Source organism: Berghia stephanieae, chromosome 1, assembly GCF_034508935.2.
Source record: "Berghia stephanieae isolate SIO BIC M18660-M18661 chromosome 1, UCSD_Bste_1.3, whole genome shotgun sequence".
NCBI lineage: Eukaryota > Metazoa > Mollusca > Gastropoda > Nudibranchia > Aeolidiidae > Berghia > Berghia stephanieae.
Window position 1 is genome coordinate 15,382,843 of NC_088360.1, and position 20,860 is coordinate 15,403,702.

The 20,860-nt window shown below is 34.6% G+C and overlaps 1 protein-coding gene across 1 annotated transcript in view; it reads right to left on the reverse strand.

Moving 5' to 3' along the window:
- Nucleotides 1-669: 669 nt before the first annotated feature.
- LOC144968839 (uncharacterized) overlaps nucleotides 670-20,860 on the reverse strand; it is a 36,762-nt gene continuing 16,571 nt past the window's right edge. The window contains exons 7-16 of the mRNA XM_078907582.1: nucleotides 20,706-20,808; nucleotides 18,190-18,276; nucleotides 16,743-16,833; nucleotides 15,191-15,352; nucleotides 13,477-13,649; nucleotides 12,594-12,694; nucleotides 11,847-11,988; nucleotides 7,735-7,818; nucleotides 6,123-6,232; nucleotides 670-5,339 (exon numbers count right to left, since the gene is read on the reverse strand). Coding sequence (XP_078763708.1) covers nucleotides 5,294-5,339; nucleotides 6,123-6,232; nucleotides 7,735-7,818; nucleotides 11,847-11,988; nucleotides 12,594-12,694; nucleotides 13,477-13,649; nucleotides 15,191-15,352; nucleotides 16,743-16,833; nucleotides 18,190-18,276; nucleotides 20,706-20,808 — 1,099 coding nt within the window. The 3' untranslated portion in view covers nucleotides 670-5,293. The remainder of the gene's footprint in view (nucleotides 5,340-6,122; nucleotides 6,233-7,734; nucleotides 7,819-11,846; nucleotides 11,989-12,593; nucleotides 12,695-13,476; nucleotides 13,650-15,190; nucleotides 15,353-16,742; nucleotides 16,834-18,189; nucleotides 18,277-20,705; nucleotides 20,809-20,860) is intronic.

Consider the following 20,860-nt stretch of genomic DNA (forward strand, 5'->3'; position numbering starts at 1 on the left):
TCACACTTCACTCCGTGCCAATCAAAACCAAATTGAATTTAAACTACACTCAAATTGAGTTCAGTATTCTGATGTCATGCCGCCAGGCAACGGCGGCCATCTTGGTTTTAAACAAAGAAAATCATTACTTTTTATTCTTCATGCTGGCTAGAACTTTTCATATGCCTTGTGATCAGAATGTGCAAAAGTCAAAACATGATCAAATTTATGGGTTTTTTTCCCTTCTGGATACTCTTTTATGCTCGCCAGGGAAATATTTCATACGGGCGTCCGTCATTGTTCCGATAGTTTAGAGCCAGTGTTACTAAGTTACCATGCGTCATTAGGAAGGAAGTGACGTTACGACTGTTGAAGAGTATTGAGTTCAAACTCTGTTACAAACATAAATGACTTGACTCTACACTGAATTCACATTTACTCTAAAAATCATGCAATCTTATTGACCCGATTTCAATAAATGTGATCCATTGCCTCAATACACTCAGTACTAAATAGATAGCTGGGTCTACTAGATCTGGTAGGAAGAACTTTGCAATAGACCAACAAGCTTTTCATTGAACGCAACATAAACCAGGGGTATTGAACTTTATGGCTCTGATTGTAATATTTGTCTAATAATCAAGTCAAAAGTCAATAAGATAAGATAAAATAACACCGAAATGCCTCATGTGTTCGTTCGTCTTCACTTCTTTTTTATCAAAACCAAAAGCCAAAAATCAACGACATTGCAGTCCAAACAGTTCAGAATAAAGGCAAATTATAATTTCGTAAACAAAGGGAAGTAATACAATAAATTCTTCAGTCATCTATATTTTCAACACTGATGAACTTATTATACCATCTTTTTAAAAATTGTAAAATGGCAAAAAACGAAAACTTAAAAGTGAAACTATGAAATTTGTATTTGACTTATTTACTATAAAAGTCATGGTTATCTTTTTTTTTTAACAGCAGAAAAAAAACATTGTTATCCTGATTATTTCTGCTTAAAAGTCTGTTTCACCTCAGAATAAAAATCAGAATGAGTCAGCAGTCACAAATGGGACAACAGACTGAGGACTGAAAGACATAACCGTTGGAATGGATCGACAGTTGCAACAAGGAAGAGAGCCAGACAACCACAAGAATCTTATGATTTGGGAGTACATAAACCATCGTGGACTTTCATCCAGTGAATTATATTCTTTTAAACTGGGACTATATTTCAAAGTATAAATGACAAACATTATTTAAATGTCATCAATGACTAGATAACGACTATTGTAAGACACTTTACTCGGATTATCTCATTTGAGCCAGGTGTCAGTTTCTGGCTGTAAGTGAGAAAAGATAAATCAAGAAAGCGAGTTGAAAAGGGCACCAAACAGGCATCTTGTACAGTGCAAAATGGGAATTTTGTTCCATATGGCTTTCCAGGGGAAAATGAACTATTGTTGTGAGCATTGATTACAGTTAAACAATGGTATGAGTAATGTGCTACAAAAAATGAGTGCAATTCATTTCACATTTACACCAGAAAATGCACAATATAATCTTTTACAGTATAACGCAATACAATAGAACATACAACATAAATTTTTCTCTTTGTATCATTTTGATTTCATGAAATGTTTTAATTTCTATTTATTTTGATGTCCTGTGTTGTAAGAAAATCATTGAGAAAAGGACTGGAGAAAACAGCTGATTAAGAAGTTATAAATAAGAAGACCAAATTGAAATTTATAAAAAAATGATTCCCATCATATTTGATAGAGGTATTTCTTTGCCTACTTTAAATTTGTTAAAATTGATAAAGTTTTTCCAATTTTTAAATCTAGCTTCATTACAACTGCAATCCTAACCATTTTCTCCAGAAAAAGAGCAGTGTGAAAATTTGATACAACTCGGACCTCGTGGAAGCTGAGTGCCAGCTACTCTCTGTGTGAAAAGGTGATCAGATATGATCAAAGATTAAAGTAAAATCAGACCCCAAATGTAATGGATAAAGGTTTAGTTTTTCTTTTTTGTTTGTTTTGAAATATTTTTTTAGAGAGTTTTACAGAGCTTAAGACATTGTTAAGTCGTATACCACCGATAAACAGACAGATGAAGGATAATCAAAATTTTTTTTTAATCAAGCTAACAAGCACCATAGAAAAAGCAAGACAAAGGGGACAAGTTTTAAAGAGATCTGGAGTAGATCCAAGGGTCATATATATACAGTCTTTAGCCATCTAAAAATACAGCGGAATCCTGATAAACTCAACATCACCAGACCAGAAAAATTGATTGACTTTATCCATTATCAATGGAGTAGACTTAGATAAAGTACTACAAATTTAGGACCAAGAGGTATTGACTTTAAGATTGTTGACGTCATGCGGATGCCATCGTACCATACTCATATTGAAGATAATAAAGCTGAAAATATCTATCTATGCATACCATAAAATGGGTTTAAAACCAAAGCTCATGGGAACTGAGTATCTATTTTGACATAATTTTGTTATAAAGCCATATGATTGAAAATACAAATTAAAATCAAGGGTTGTTATTCAGTCTATTGTCTGTTATTATGGAATTGTATGTTTGACTTATCCAATTAACTAAAAAGATACTGCACTGCAGTGAAATAGTGTCATAAAAACTATATGACATCCGGTAGTAAAAATAAAAATGTTACATTTTATATAATTCTATTCAATTTATTGGTTCAAGAAGACAATTGTACAAGCGATGAAAAAAACATTCAAACGTTGTCATGGAAATTGAAATTTTTTGGTGGTCATCTTGGATAATCAAATTTTTAAAAATAAGACAAAGCCTAAAAAACTATTAGACTTAACCATTTTTTTCTCTCACTTAATTACCGGTATAAATTTAATGTTTATTGTGTGTTTGAAGTATCTAAAAGTGTAAATAACCCAAATTTGGTATTGGATGGTCAAATTGATCAAAATTACCACCACATATCCTCTTATTAGGTCTATTTAAAGCACCAAAGTCAACATTTCTTAATCTTCTCATTTGCTTTCAATGTCTAATGGTCAAATACAAGTAACGGTCATGCCCACACGGGCAGTTATTTGAAGGAGCTTTTCATTTGTCCCCACAACTTGGTTTGAATTAGGAGTCGTGGCAAGTTAAAAGTATTAAACAAAAATTAACGTAACAGCTTTAATAAAAGAATGTATTACTAAACATGGAAAATTTTGGCCTCAAAGCCCTTCATCAGGCAACAACAAAAGCAATGATGACTAAATATTTTTATTTCTTTGAAACTGTTATATTCATTTTGTTCAATACTTTAATCATTTCATAACTTCTTGCAGCTTAGTCTTCGATTTAGAGCGCGACTCGTGTGCACGTCCTTTGGGATTCAAGCAGTGTTGTGGGCATAACTGGAGGTAGTGATCACCTTTCAGTGAGGGGTAGAACTGGAAAATCTTGGGCAGTGCCAACTCTTTTCCATTTACCACTCAATTTAACATCAGCAGATTTTATAGTAATTTGTGGAAGATCTTCTGGCCAACTACAATCTCGAATGAAGACCTGAGAGCTAGAGTGGAGGTGGAGTCTCTGGGGAGTCTCATTTAAAGGAGAAGATGCAATGTTTGGAGCACAGACCTGAAAAAATCTAACAAGGAAGGCTCTGTAGTGATGGACACTCCAAGAAAGGAAGACCTGGAGACGTACCATAGAGAGGGTATGTCCCTCAAGGTGGCCTGAAGAAAAGCAGCTGACAGGACCAGGCAGAGCTCCTTGCATCGCCTCAAGTGTCACAGGCCCGGAGAGGATTGAGTGAGTGTGTGAAATTCTCTATGTTGTGTTGGTCTCATTGTTGTGGTAATGGATACATAATGTTTTGTGAATTTTGATTGCATAGGAGTTTGTACTGCTGAGGATCCGTCTCATTATAAAACAAGCAATAATTTTTACATTGATTCCAATTTCTCATTGTAAACGAACTGGGTGTCCCTTGCATTCCTCTTGTGGCAAAACTGACCCCAGCCTCATTTTGATTTTGAATTAACCAGTCACCATAACTTGAATTTGGCCCATTTTCAGCAAATCTTCACTTCTTTCAAATTATAATTTACAAACATTATTTATCTTAATTTCTGGTACTTTTGATGAATCGTGGGTTGCATTGCTGTTACTTCTCTCTTGGAGAAAATCATAAGATATGATGCATTGTTAAATTGAGTAGCAGCCGTCCAGTTGCTTCTAAAGGGCTTTAGTAAGAGTCCATGTCGCTGCTCCATATAGAAGCACTGACTCTACCGTTGCCAGGAACAGTCTCTTCTTTATTTCCCTCTGTAGGTTTGAACTTCAGATTTTCCTGAGTTTGTGACAGGCACTCAAAGAAATATCAGAGGAACTGCTTTGGGTCCAACCTCCTAGGTACTTGAAGTTGTCAACTTCCTTCAGCCATTCTCCATTCTTTGCCTGTATGCTAATTGGCCTTTCTTGGTTGTAGGTTTGGAATACTGTCTTCTTAGCATTACAGCATAGTCCTACTCGTAGGTCTTTCTCATCACATATTCCAAGACAATTTCAAAGAGATAGGGGGCTAATGTATCATGTTGAAGCACCCCTGCTTTGACCTCAAACAGCTCAGTTTCACCATCTGGAGAGATAACCTTTGCCCGTGTGTTCTCATAGATTCTTTTAATAGCAGAGAGAAGTTTAGGAGGTATACTATATGCTTTTAAGATTTTCATCATGGTAGGGCGATGTATCGAGTCAAAGGCCTTCTTAAAGTCTACGTATGCTGCGGATGGCCCTCAATGTAAGCTGGAAAGAGCACATAACAAATGAAGAGCTCTACAGTGACCTCCCCCCAGTGACCTCGAAGATTCAAAAGAGAAGACTGAGACTTGTTGGAGACACAAGGAGGAGATTGCAAGCAGTCTTGTTCTATGGGAACCACCTGAGCGAACTAGAAGCAGAGGCAGGCAGAATAAAACCTACATTGACTGTCCGCTTGATGACACAGGAATGGACAACACCCGGGAGCTGCGTAGGCTTATGGAGGACAGGACAGAATGGCGAAGACTTGTGGCTCATGTTCGGCGCCCCAAGGGGCGGCCTAAGTAAGTAAATTGAGTAAAATTGGACTTTAGTTTTAAAACTTTAAAGTTATATTATTTTTTTCCTGCATTTTAAAAATCTCATTTCATCTTTCACATAAGACTAGAACTTGAAAATTAAAGTCAACTTGAATTTCAACATCTAGGCTTCAAATTCAATGTTCACTGCTTGGTTAATTCTGACGTCACATCAGATTAAGACGTTGGTGTAGATAGTTCCTCTAAGCTGGAGGAATTCCCTCTATAGTTTCAAATTGGTGGAGATACCTGTAAGGGATGGAGCAGAAAATGAAAAGATATGAAAGAAGACAGATGATGTGCCTAAGATCATCTTATATTGAATGACAAATTAGACATAAAACAATTTGATGAATCCATTAATGATTTTTTAAAATTAAAAAATAAACAGCCTTTCACCACGACAACATAGAAATCATTGCCTAGGTATTCAATTAAGGAATATAGATAATCCATCAAACAAGATGTCAACTGGAACCACTTATATTGTCTAAGGTGAGCATTTTGGGGGTTAATAATCTTGTCAAAAGAAAAATACAAAAGTGCCTGAAGCAGGGCTCGAACCCGGGACCTTTTGAGTCACAGTGCAATGCCTTAGCCATTCGGGTCACTTCGCCCCTACCCAACACCATAGCACACCCAGCTCTCATACACACACATCCACAAATGCACATACATGTGCAACAAACCTACATCCGGAAACAACATTGGTGCCAAATAAGCACAATTACATTCCTCCCTGACACTAGGATTTTTTTTAAGGACCTCCCTGAAGATTCAATAATGGATGAAACAACGTTGTCGGTGAATATAACAGAATGAGGTGAGAATAAATAGATATATATAAATAGATATATATATGTATATATATATATATATATATATATATATATATAAATATATATATATATATATATATATATATATATATATATATATATATATATATATATATATATATATATATATATATATATATATATATATATATATTATATATATATTGTAATTTATAAACAATCAAAGCCTTACGTGGGGTTGTACTGTTGTATCCGTCCCCTCATGATCCCTGGGCCCAGAAACAAAGACAACTCAACAAGGCACTCACTAGCAGCAGATGATGTTAGAGCTACTTCACTTTCCTGGAGGAGGAAGTAAAAAAAATAAGTCAACACACATGTCTTTGGTTGCTTGCGATTGATTTTGTACTCGGTTCACACACAAACGAACCTGTTTTAACAAGTTAATTGGCATCCTCTGGAAAGACACATATTTAAAAATTAGGTCAGAAAACTAATCCTTCAAATATCCATCCATTTAAACGACCCTTAATTTTGATGCTTGAAAAACTCAATTTTGTCATGTATAAGTCCACTGCCCACTGCTGACAACATTTTTTCTAAGCCCACCATGGTCTTAAATTAACAATACACAATTCATCCTCTTCACAAAGTAAGAGTGAATCACATTGATAGGTCTGATTTCAAATCAAATTGCATTTATGTCTGTCATATGCAGGAGTAGTCTTGAATTTGAAACAGCGTCCGAATTAGCCCAAAGGTTTAAATAAGGTATAAATACCTCAACTGATGCGTGTTTATTTACAAGTCTTATAACCCAAATTGTTATGGTCCCAGTGTTGCCATCTAAATACTCTCAAACTAATGCAAATATACTCTACTACAACAGTCTTAAAGAAAGCCCATAATTCTGACAAATTTTCAGGTTTGCGATTATGTTCACATATACCTCAAGAATATGGACTAATGAAAGGCAAATTGCATACATACATCTCCTCATCTCACCGGAGATGTATGTTTAATTCAAAGATCTCAAAAGTTTAAAGCAGCTTTGTCTTTCTTTGAGCATTGCATAAACATCCAATAGGCTGCATGTCTGGTTCTATGTCGTAAATGTACCCTGTTCTGTCATAGCAGATAAAAATTCTTTTGAAGAGCAAAGAACATAAAGTTTCCTGTGGATAAGTACAAGTAAGGGGCAGCGTGGCTCAGCGATACGGTCTTTGCTTCGTACCCAAAAGGTAATGAGTTCGATCACCCGCCGCTGCGTTGTATGGCCTTGAGCAAGTCACCTAGCCCTAGCTCACTTTGCGGCGCTGCACTGCGGCTGATGCCTGGGTTATTCCAGTCTACCCTTGGAATAGACCCTAAAGACAAATTTCCCCTTGGGGATGAATAAAGGGAATTTTATTTTATTTTATTTTATTTTTTATTTTTTTATTTACTATATAATTGCAAACATTTGTTTCTAAATTTTACAGCTTCTTTTAGGGTTTAAACCAAAAGGTAAATCCAATTTAATACCCTAATGCAGAAATGTGCCACATATTATCATGGCCAGATAGAGAATTGTGGGAAGGACTCATAGATATTTGACACAACAAACGACTTTTTGTTTGGACTTAAGTAATTCATAAATCCCTATTTAAGCCAAAAGACATTTGCGATGTCAGTGTTGTGATAATGCAATAAATTCTGGTTTCTATCTTATAGCCAAAGCAATCTAAAATGAATGATAGATACAAAACTAAACCAAAAAGTAGTATTCAAGAAAAAAAAAAAAAAGTAAAGTCCTATACACATCGTGTCAAAATCTATTAGAAGACGTAACCCAATCAAGTTACCAAAGCATAGAAGATGTGATCCAAGAACAACTCCAGATGCATCTTAAATGGACGTTTGCCCAATCCCTTAGCGATGTTGGGAAGCTGAAGGAAAGAAGATAAACAGTAAATCTAAAAATTATCAAAAGTATAGTTAATGCCTGAATCAACTCATAAAAGAGTCAGTTGCAATGCTTTTAAGTTGCTCGTTTGCTTGTTTATAACTTATAAGTGTTATTGGACATGAAATGCTTAAAGTTCATTTTTATTTTTTTCAATTAGGCTGTTCCTATGCTGTTATATGTTGTCGTCAAGGAATAAAGACAACCCGAAGAAGGGCTTGACCCTAAGAAAAATAAAATTAGATGATAAGGTAGCCAAAAATGACAGATTTATAGTGCGTCGTTGTAGTACAGATCTACAGTCTTTACCTCACCACATGACCTAAATTAATGTGATTTTCTCCCTTCCCTCATCTGGTATTATGTCAGAATGAATCAGGTGTTGAAAGGTGAATTTAAAGTTAAAATGATAAGACATAAGAAATTTTAGTCTTTTGTAACTAAGGAAACTGACTTCAATCTCACCAATAAAAAGTATAATTTGAGCCCAAGCATTATATTTTGGGAGTCCCAATAGCTCAGTTATTAGAGCATTCGCTTCACACACAGATGATAATAAGATTGACTCAGTGAAGTCGAGATGTTTTTACTGACCAAGCAGTGACTGAGTAACTGGGTCAGTTAGATCTGATGGAAAATACTTTGCAATAGACTAACGTCCTATCCAAAGGGTTGTAAGCAATTGCTATTGTCCATTTCACACAATAGAAACTGATATAATCTCCGGCTCTGTGGGCCTAATGGCATTGAAGGGCTACTTCTTTTTTATTTCTCATGTTTTTGACTGTGGATTTAAAAGTCTACACAGACATTTTTACCATTTTGAGACGGTGGGTATAATAAGGTGAAAGGGTTTGAGATGGCGATTTGACAGTTCAACAGTGTACCCTTCGGGAAGGTAGTTTTGAACCAACATGTCTATCCTTATGGAGATGGATGTTAAATTTTGAGGTCCTTTTAAAGTAATGTATTGTTTTCTCCAACAGACAATGTTTCATCCTAATGTTATCTTACACTATTCCTAGACCTGTAAATGAGCTCTATAAAAATTGACTGAAACTCTTCGTAGTTCGTAACGGAAACATCCAAAGAATTGAAATGAATAGTAAACAGCAAGCTCGCTTGAGCAAAACAATGGAAGAAAACTAATTTGCGCGGGAATTAATTAGGCTACTTACCATTGTTAGTTATAATTATGTACCCAATCAGTGAAGAAACTAGAAACAGTCAACCAGTTTGTTTACCATATGAGGCAATCGAGATGTGCTTGTAGCAATCATTTAACTTTCGATTTGAATGTATCTACATAACGCACTTCCGGTGTTTGAATTTTTCTTTTTCATACTTTTACTTCCCTCCAGGTAAATATGGTCAATTTTGGCTTAGACGAAACAGTGAAATTTATCGCTCAGAGGCTCACTTAAAATTGGCACCATTGGGATCACGACATGTTTGAAAAGTGAAAAAATAATTTCACGAAGGCTGTGTGAAAATACAGTGGGATGTGTTCAGACACTGCAATTCTAAAAAGCGCTGCTTAGCCTTGGCAATATATCCATCGTTAATATAAACGGCCCATGAGCTATGCGTAGCGCTGTGGAACATTCCTAATTAACTTTACAGTCATTCGACTATGATTCATGAATTCTTTCTTTATTCAATTCTTTCCTTCTTTAAAATATTTGAATTTGATGAATTGACTGATTTCAGTTAATTGACTGAGAATTTACAGGTCTATATTCCATAATCAAGTAATTCTTTAAATCATAAAACACGAAGATCATGGTGTTTACTGTGGACGATTTGCTATATTAATACAACCTTTTTCTATTTTCCCCTTTTATAATTCTTAACCAATTACAGTCTACAGCCCGTAACCGCCCGTCGAATTCCCACACCCTTCATCTTAAACCACCTGCGGAGTTTCTAAACCTGCCTGTAACTGCCTGATAGAGATATGATTGCTGTATACCTAGAAAGTGGTGAGAATCATTTTTAATACTTTATTTTAGATAAATTCCAGGTCAAGACAATTAAATAAAACGAAAGTAGCCTGATGAAATTTGTCAAACAATGTTGCATTGACTTTTTGAATTTCATAGAAATTTTTATGCTAGAAAAGTGATTATGGCATTTGATTATCTCAATTCCTTGTGGAATGACAACATTTTAGAGGATGATAATGATGAAAATGATACTGATGATGAGTCCGACAGTGGTATTGCTAAAGTTGAAGAGACTGATGAGGATATTTCAGAACAATTTGAGGACCCAGGTGCCTCTCACTGGTCATTTTTATTATTAACTTTTTTTATTACCCATAAAGTAAATCTGAACACTAATATGTTATATATCAAAATAAAGGTAAATCTTTCTTCTCTTTTAATATCACTTATTATCATATAATACATGTCTTATAGACAGGAATTTTTTTATTGAAAGTAGGTAGCATTTTACCCATATTTACTTCCCACACGGAATGTGACCTCATTATGGCTTAGGATGAAGGGGGGTGTCAACTTCATTTTAGCTTAGGATGTAATGGGTTAAATTTAGCAGCATTTGCAAGTACCTAATATAGCAATGACTATCCCACACAAATCTTTGGGCCTCTTTTTCGCTCACGAAGTGCCCAAATTCGCGACAAAATATGGGACGAAGCCGTTCTGTACATGCTATTTAAAAAAATTAATTACGAAGCTGTTTATCGATGAATATGACTGAAAGTTGGCACACAGTTAGAAAAGAGGTCATTTTAGATTATGTCAAGCGACAAAACTCGTAGGATTACCAGAAGACTGTTAAAAATAGATTTTTACTCTTTGGAGTACAATATTTCTAAAACTACAAATAGGAGAGATTTTTGTCACTCATAAGGATATATATGCACATTTCTTCTATTTATATTTCAAATTTCATTGGATTATGATAAGTACTTTTCCCGTATTCTCACAAAACATCAACCCAATTTGCATTTCATTGAGTGAAAATATGGAGACGGCCATTTTGCTCCACCATCGCGCGACACGAAAATGACGTGAGCGAGGCAAGGCTGCCAGGTGGCCAGACTTTAACCTGACCAAATTCGACTTCAAAAGTGGCTAAATAGAAAATCATATGGCTTTCACTATTAAGACTGGCCCACTTAAAATGAACTAAATTTTAACAAACAGAAAATTGAATAGACTAGGATAAATGTCAATGAGACAAAAATAGATGAATAAAATTTAATAAAAGAAGCAAAATTATATATTTGGCCACACACATGGCCATCTGGCAACTTGTTCGCGGTGACTGACGACACAAATCCTCGCACGCTTTTTTAAAATCAAGGCATTGTTTCATTGTTATGTCATAGGGATAGTAGATTAACTCTCTCTCTCTCTCTCTCAAATAAATACTAGAAATAACATAAGCCATGGTCTCACGGGACTGATTGATAATAATTTAGCAGGCAGTTTTCGTTTGATTTGTATGTGTTGTAGACACAAAATTACACTTCGGAAAAGTTCCAAATGATCAATATTATATATATTTTAAAACAAAATTATAGTTGACCCTAGCCATACAGCTCTAAAACTATACAAGTTAGAACTTTTCTGATGTCTTCATCATATTTTCTGATAATTTTGCCATAAAATTGCCAAGTTTTAATATCTTATTCCACGTATTAAGCGAGATACAGCCACAAACCAGAATAAAACGCAGAAAAAGCGTCCCATATTTTCCGTATTTTTTTCTCTTTGTGAGTCATCCAAATAAATGACACATTTGAAACTGCATAACTTTGTTATATATTAATGGATTTCCAAAATTCAAAAAGATTTTTACTCAGTGGAGATAGGGCTTTAATTTAAGAGGAGTATTTCCTACAAAAATAGAAAACAAAAATTTTCATAGTCATCGCTACCTAATAGAGAGTTTTAAAAAATGGGGGGGGGGGGGTGTCAATAAAATAATAGTAGTAACAAAAACCACCAACACAAAACAACAAAACTAAAGACAACTTACCTGTTTACAGACAGTCTCCAAGAGGTGTGGGTACTGGGCATATCCCTTCATCTCACACACCTTGGCCATCGATGTCATCAGTTTGCCCAGGGAGGTATGCAGTGATTGGATCTGACTCAACTCAGATAGGAGAAGGACACACCTAAAACATAAAATCATCGATTTGACTATTACTAGACACAGGAGATGTATAGTGCAAACAGCAGACTCTAACGATCATCTAATGACTACAATTTCACTTTATCTTTTGCTCTAACTCCATAATGACTTCAAATAATATGGCTCTTTAATAGCTGTGGCGTGAACCCGATAATTGTTGACATCCAATTCTAATTATGCAAAAGTCATCTCTATTTGGCCAAATGATGATATGTTAACGGTTTGTATACATTTAAAAAGGAATCTTGAATTGTGCCTGGATCCGTTTACAAGATCATTTTTTTTAATTCATTAAAAAAATATACATAATCTGAAGGGCATTTCCACATCTTCATCATATTCACTAACATAAAGCTTCATTTACTCCCAAAGCAAGCCCTGTGTATGCAACTCTCCATCTCACAAAGTACAGTTAAATATGTAAAGTCCTTACCAGGACACAACACAAAGCTAAAGTTTTGCGATTATTGTCAGTCATCTAGCCACTAACTATGGTCTATACCACCTGACTTAAATATAAGACAAGACATACAACTGTGCCACCAAGGATGACAGGCATATTTAAGTAAATTTCCTTGTCCGACTCACCCATCTGCCATCTCCCAGGGTTCTGAAGGTTTCTTGAACTGGTGGTCCATGCATCCCCCACCTCGACCCATTTTGGGGGCCAGTGACCCACATGAATACATCTAGAAATACAATGAGATGAGGAAGTTGAGAGGTGCAAAATTATTCCAGTTGGAATTCCTGCACAACTTTAAAAGGTAAATAAGAGAAATTTGTTGGGAGCCTTAAAGAGAAACAGCATCAAAAATAATTCATTTACCTTGGAATTCCGAATTAAAGAACAGCAAAAACACATTAATTGTTAATCATGGAACCTTGGCAATCTTAGCAATGATTTAGCGATTTACAAAGTAATTTTTTGGTGAAAATAATGCAATCTGTGCTCACCATTGTGATAGCAAGAAATAAAGTTGGCAGTATAGTTAAGGGTCATGTTTTAATTTTCTATATTTCTTTAAAGATATATGAAACAATGACATATTTGTAAACAATTTGTTCTTTCAACAAATGTGAACCATTGCCTCAACCTAAAATTAAGACACGATGATAAGAACAAGGAAAATTAAATTAAAGTTTCAATCATAAAATTTGATTTCAATGAAAAAATCTCAAATTTCATATTTTTCTACATTGTCTATCGATTACAGTTTTTAGTTCTTTTGTTGTAGGATGAGAAAGGCTTTGGCCCCAAAACATTCCTTCATTTGTAAGCTGATATATTCATTTTAGTTCATGCTTTTTATAACAATTCAATTTAAAATTAATACAAATTTTCAGCATTTGGTTTAGCTTCTTATAATATAAGATTGAGGCATTTATGCCAATAAGAGGGGAGGAAGTGGTGAAGAAAGGGAGCAAAAGTAGAATGGAGGTCATGATGAATAAGTCAGACAAAATGCACAACCTGTTTATCTGTATGAAGGTCAGGGTCATTGTCTCTAAGGTGTTTCACCACCCCAAAAGTTGCTGGTCCTGTGTCCATGGCTGATGAATATTTCTCTGTAGTCGCGGGTTGAGTCTTGATGTTGTCAAAGCCTTCCTTTATCTTGGACAGTACTATCTCATTCTCAGATCCGTCTGTGTGAGAGAAAGACAAATAATTTGCTATAATCTATGTCATTAAGGGGTTCTATCGGTGGAGAGACCAATTTTTTACAAAAATAGAAAATAAACAATATAAAGGTGCCCAATGGAAAGCCATGGTGACAGCAGCCATCTTGGATTTCTATTCACAAATTAGCATTTTTTTCAGTTCTAAAATCTCAGTTATTTATAACTTTACAACATTCATTCCAACAAATAACTTACAACTTAAATTTAGCAATTTATACAAATTTAAAAAGCTTTGATATTTTCAAAAATATGTCAAAATATTACCTTCTTTTGACACAAAAACGTTCTTTTTCTAAAATGGAAAAATAATTTTTTAATCTTATTCGTCAGCTTTTTAGAACAACTGATAAAGAGCATCTGTGCAAATAATGAACTAAGTGCTTATTTTAATTGCTGAGATTTTAGAAATAAAAAAAATACAAAAGTTAGTAGAATGCAACTTTCGAGGAAACATTAAAATGTTTCTTACAATTGTCAACATAAAAATATGACTAGTTCATCCATTTATTATAAATTACTACTACAACTACTACCACTGCTGCTACTGGGTACTGATGCAGACTCACTAACACTATCTAGATTAGTTATAAATTACTACTACAACTACTACCACTGCTGCTACTGGGTACTGATGCAGACTCACTAACACTATCTAGATTAGAGATCGCATAATTTAAAACATGCCATTATTAGCCAATTTTTATTGAAGACAGGGTGCAATGAAATGAGTTGTTTTCATATTTATGTGTAAGATTATGACTTCTGGTAGCCATAAACATAAAATTAAATGGCTTATATATGTTTGAAGCCTGGTTTTCAAAAATGTGGAATGTGTCTGAAAATTACAAAAATTTCACTGATTGAACCCCTAAATATCCATGGGACAAGTTTAGTTTGGTTTTCAATATTAGAAGCACCCAGCTAGGGGCAGTGATGGATATTGTAAAAGTGGTAGTAACTAAAAGATGTATATAATATGTAAATATATCAATTGTTCCTTATTCATCATCCATCTAACCTTAGACCCATTTCCATCCATATCCATTATCTAAAAAAAATAACCAAAGCATTTACATAACGCAATATCCACTAAACTCTCAAAGCGCTTCACAAGGGGCCCCAAGTCAACAGCAACACTTACAAAATAAGATAAGACATGACACCTGTTAGGCAATATTGCATTTTTTTCTGGCAGAGGCAACGCTGATAACGGCCAGGTACTCATTTTATACCTGAGTATGATGAGAGAATATGAGTTAAGGACTTTCCAAGGACTTAACTATAGGCAGGTTTTGAATATTGGACCTTCTGATTCAAAGACAGAAGTCATACCACTAGACGACATAGCCGAATCTAACCATCTAGGTATCCACCCAATGAATTAATTCATTCACTCATTGTTTTTTCATTCATTTAATTATTTATTTATCCATTTATTCAATTTTAAAATGCATTAATCCATTTAATGTGTCTCCGCTTTCACGTCATTCTTTTCCTGCACTCACCATAAGCCTTGACAACGTTACAGATGGCAGTGGCTGCTCCCTGTCTGACAGATGAGATATTGTCTTGTAGATTGGCAAAGAATAGGGGATACAATGAGGATAGGACGGGTCTGGACTGGTCAGGAAAACACAAGACAAATTGACCACATGCGATACAAGCAGCTGTGGGGTTTGTGAGAAAAAAAGATATACAATTATAAAATACATCTGTGTTCTCTTAATTCTCCACTCATTTTGACATATTATAGGTGTGATTTATTTATTATATTATTATTATTATTAGTTTATATATTATTATTATTATTATTATTATTATTATTATTATTATTACAAGTAAAAGTTCCCACAATATTTGCGGAGAAATATAAGCTATTACGAACGGCAGTCATCTATTATACTTCTTCTGTATTGTGAAAACTAACATAGGTTGTAAATAAACACATAAATAATTTTTAAAATTTAAGATAAAAGTCTTTTGAAAATTTTTTAAAAGAAGAAAAAAAAAAATCAACAACGACAAACAAATGTGGTAAACAGATGAAAATGATAAAGTATTATGATAAAAATAATGAAAACAGCAATTCTTTTTTTTTTTTAAATTATCCACACCAGGATTTGAACCCAGTATCTTAAAGGCTCGAGTCTGACAGCTTAAACTACACCACAAAGCCGCCTAGCTAATTAAGATATTTAATTAGGTAATTCTAAAAGATTATTTTATCTTTAATGCTACTTCTATTTTGTAGCTTTAAATTTCGGTCAGACACCATCAGCGCTTGTTTTATAACTTTTTTTTATTAACAAAGACATACAGATATCAAAATATATACCTTTTGTGACCATATTTCTTGAATCAACTACACACTCCGTGCACTAACGACATGAAAACTACACCGCATCAATATTGAATAATGTGGGTTGCGAATGTGCATAAATATGACCCATTAAGATATACAATGGATGTGCAGAATAAAAACTTCGTTATTGTTAATTAATTAAGAAATTGCAATATTTTCGGAGAAATAAAGACTATGACGAACAGGCACTCATCTATTTTAATGATCATACTACTGTATTGTGTAAATTAACATAGATCGACACAAATCGGGTAGGGTGGGTGGACTTGAGGGTGTGTCATAAATCCTGCATTTTGATTGGTCGCGGTCATAACTAAAAGGCCCCAGGATTATGCACCAGATTTTTTTTAAATAATCATTTGAGTCAACAGGAAATCAAATCATCCTAACTTCATAAAGGTTTGCAAGTTACTCGTATATCAATCTGTAAAAAATAGTCTTATAATTTTTAGATATGCCAGTCATGCTGTGCTCGATGATAAAAACTTAACCTTGGCTGTACGCAACAATGTTGATCCCCAACCCTATTTTCTTTTTTTATTATTCTCATCATTATTGCATAATTATTTATAGGTACTCTTGTTAGGTTTGCAAGCATTTTTGTCCAACAAAATCCTGACAACTGATTCCCCCCTCCCCCCTTCATCCCCACCATTGACGTATGGATATTTTTTTTTTTTTAAAACTTTCCTCACCGTCCCGAACAGGCCAGCTATCATCCTTAAAGCAATCCAGCAACGTTTCCAGCAGTCTCTGGACATACGGACTCACCACGCTGTGATCTATCTAAGGAAACAATCAATAAGACACATATTATTTTCATATCAGCTGTTAGCATCTGTGTGGTGACGCAAGGAAACAGATTTATCTGGTCATTTTATGAAAATTGATGATATTCTAATCATAGCATTAAAAAATGAGAAGGTCAGCATATCAGGCTTTTCTCCTGTCAATCCTAAAAAATTGAATATTTGTATGCAGTTATGGTTTTAAACGATAGTGTAGTGGCATCCATTAAAAAAGTAAATCAAATTATTTTAAGATTTCTTTATTTACAATTTTGATGTAACATTCTAAAAAATTTATAAGTATAATATACACACTTCTAAACAAAACCAGCAATATTCAATGATGTCATAATGTAATTCAATCATTTGTAAAAGAGAATACACTGCATCAGGAAAAAGAAAATTAGAAAAAAAATTCAACCTCAATGAAGATGGATAGTAATGGACAAGAGAGAAAATGTTGGGCTCAGATACTTCTATTGAATAATTTAAGTGACTTTCCATATTTTAACTGAAAATACCAAAGTTTATTAACAATCTATCATTTATGTCATTGACAAGAGCTAAAAAAAATATGACTTCATTTCAAGAAGGTATTTATACTGGTATCTTTTTTTTTTAACTACTGAAATCAAAACAATGAAACTATTATCTTACTTTTTAGCCTTCATTTTCTTCACAAGGATGCCCTTTGCTAAAATAAAAAAATCCTGAACATTTTTCTCATAAAGAGTATATATATATGGTCTTATGGTATGACACTAGTTTTGGATCGGAAGACCCTGGGTTCAAGCCTTGCTCGGCACATAGTTGAGTCCTTGGAAAAGACGTTTTTTTAACTCAAATTCTCCTACCGTACTAAGGTGTAAAACGAGTACCTGGCTGTTAACAACATTGTCTCTGTCCGAAAAAATTGTAATATCGCCTAACAGGCATTATGTCACGTCCTACATGTTAAGTGTTGCTGTTGACCCGGGACCCTTTGTAAAGCACTTTGAACATGTTTAGTGGATATTGCGAATTTATAAAAGCTCAATTTAAAATTTAAAAATATTTCATGCAAAGCTTTCCTTCATCAAATGGTATCACCCTTAAATCATGAAAAAAGGATACATATTCATCTAGCTTCACCATAACTGTTGCCTGAAAACTGGTGAGTTGGACTGTTTTTTTTTTTAAAGATGAAAACATTAGTTGTCTAAAGGCAACAGTTAAGCTTTAGCCTGAAAAAGGGCATCCATGACTTCATTATGAGATCACCAACCAAAGGGAGGATTTTGAATCACATATCTATTGCCAAATTTATCACTTGAGTAAGATGTGTATCATTCATAAAAATATCAACATGTGTTACCTTTGATCCTAGTTCTGCGATACAAGCACATGCAGCCTCTCTGACTGCGTGGTTGTCTGACTCTGTTGACGACAAGTAAAATTCTACCTGAGGAATAAGTAATAAAAAGTAAAAAATTGAGTTAGAAAATAAATAAGTATATATAAAAAAAAACAAACAAAAAATTGAGCTTTTATATAGTGCAATATCCACTTAACGTGCTCAAAGCGCTTTACAAGGGGTCCCTGGCCAACAGCAACACATAACATGTAGGACGAGACATCGACACCTGTCAGGCGATATTACAAATTTTTGGGACAGAGACAACGCTGTTAACGGCCAGGTACTCATTTTACACCTGAGTACGGTGAGAGAATGTGAGTAAAGAACCTTCTCCAAGGACTCAACTATGCGCAGAGCGAGGCTCGAACCCAGGACCTTCTGATCCGAAAGTGAGTGTCATACCACTAGACCACATAGCCGCACTATACATCTACAAATATATGTTTGATAACTTATAATTATAATGGGAAAATCAATCAATAGTAGCCATTCTCCATTGTTAGGGCGTCCTTATAGCTCAGTTGTCAGAGTATTCTCTTCATATGCCCCGAGATTTTTTTCCAACCTCCTATCCAACCAGTAGTGATTGGCTGGCTGAACCTGTTAGATCTAGCAGAAAGTACTTTGCAATAGATTAGCGTCCCTTTCAAAAAGGGAGTGAGCAATTGCTATAGAAAACCAGATAAACTCTGGCTTCGTGGGCCTTATGTTAGAGCACTCACTTCAGCAGTAAATCGAACAGTATCACAGATCTGCCTAGAGCTCCAAAAACTTATAGAATTATGTAATTTTGGCTCCAATTTCAGATTTTTTTGTTTGTTTGTTGCTTTAGGTCTCTTCCAACACAATTGAGGTTATATGAGAGACCGCTGAAACAAAAAAAACAAGCAATCTAACAAAAATAGTACAAATGTCAATCAAAATCATAACCTAAAGATATCATAAGCTAAATTATAAATAACCAAGAACAAACAGGCAGAAGATTTACAGGAAACAAAATATCCCCTGTCAAAAATACAATCACAAACCAAAGAAGCAGGATAGGCTAGTAAAGAGAAGAAGAAACGACATCACTATCGGATCGTAAACCCATGCGAACATCATAGGTATATGATTCAAGGGTGATGCTCCAAAAAAATATCCCCTGTCAAAAATACAATCACAAACCAAAGAAGCAGGATAGGCTAGTAAAGAGAAGAAGAAACGACATCACTATCGGATCGTAAACCCATGCGAACATCATAGGTATATGATTCAAGGGTGATGCTCCCATCCAACCACCCGCATAGAATTATGTAATTTTGGCTCCAATTTCATAACTTCATGAGCAACTAAGTCATTAAAACTCATTGAGAATGCTTGGGTAAATAATATTATGGATTTTGATGTGAGGATAAATAGTTGATCTATAATATTAACTATAGTGACTGCTATTCTTATCTCCTTAAAACTACGAATTTTAAAATTTCAAGTAGACTGCCATAAACAGGAAAAATATTTATATAAAATTTTGGCCATAAAACTTGTCCTTTAAATATCGATTGATTAAAATTGGCTCTCGCCTTGGCAAAAAAAACCTCTCAAACTTGAGAAGTCCCAGGTTTGATAGTTTTTAGCAACAAAGTACCAGGTTTGATAGTTTTTAGCAACAAAGTACCAGGTGTGATAGTTTTTAGCAACAAAGTACCAGGTGTGATAGTTTTTAGCAACAAAGTACCAGGTGTGATAGTTTTTAGCAACAAAGTACCAGGTGTGATAGTTTTTAGCAACAAAGTACCAGGTGTGATAGTTTTTAGCAACAAAGTACCAGGTGTGATAGTTTTTAGCAACAAAGTACCAGGTTTGATAATATTTGCCAAGATGAGGGTCATTTTATTTGATAGATATTTGATGGATGAGTTTTCTGGCCAAAATTCTAAATAAATGTTTTTTCAAAGTAAAACAGATCAGTCCACAGTGCAGGAAAAGTTTTTTCTGGCTCTTCTGTCCAACAAACACTGATAGGGTGTGTTAGATCTGGCCAAGAGTACTTTGTAATAGACCAGAGTGTTGTATAAAAGGTAGCAAGCAATTGTTACTGTCTATTTAATACTAAGGAAACAGAGGTAAATTCAGGCTTTATTGGCCTTCTAGCTCAGAAAGACCATTTATTGTATAACACCAAGACTCACTTTAAAATAATGAAGTTTTAACATAGAGCCAGTCCTATTGTTTCCAACAAGATCGGTCAAATGCATATTTAACCCTTTACCAGCAAGACAGATTTTTTTTTCCAACCAATAATTATCTTCATTATCTATTAGATTGACAGTTAAACTAGAATAAATAATGCAAAAAAAATTGTTTTGAAAGAAATTCAGCCTTGTCATATAAGGGTTAAAAGATAGATGCCCACCCACTTACTACTTATCTATGTGTTTCTCCACCAAATCCCCCCCCCCCCCCCATTCCCTCTTTGACCCCATTCTACTCACCACTTTATCAATGTATTTTTCCACCAACGCCTTCCCATCACCCTGAGTAATCTGTCTCCAGGTTTCCTGGGAGTATATCCTTACTCCCTCTGCCATGTAGTATCTGATGAAAAAAAAAGCTCAATAATTTATCTTGCGCTCATCTTTGGTATGAT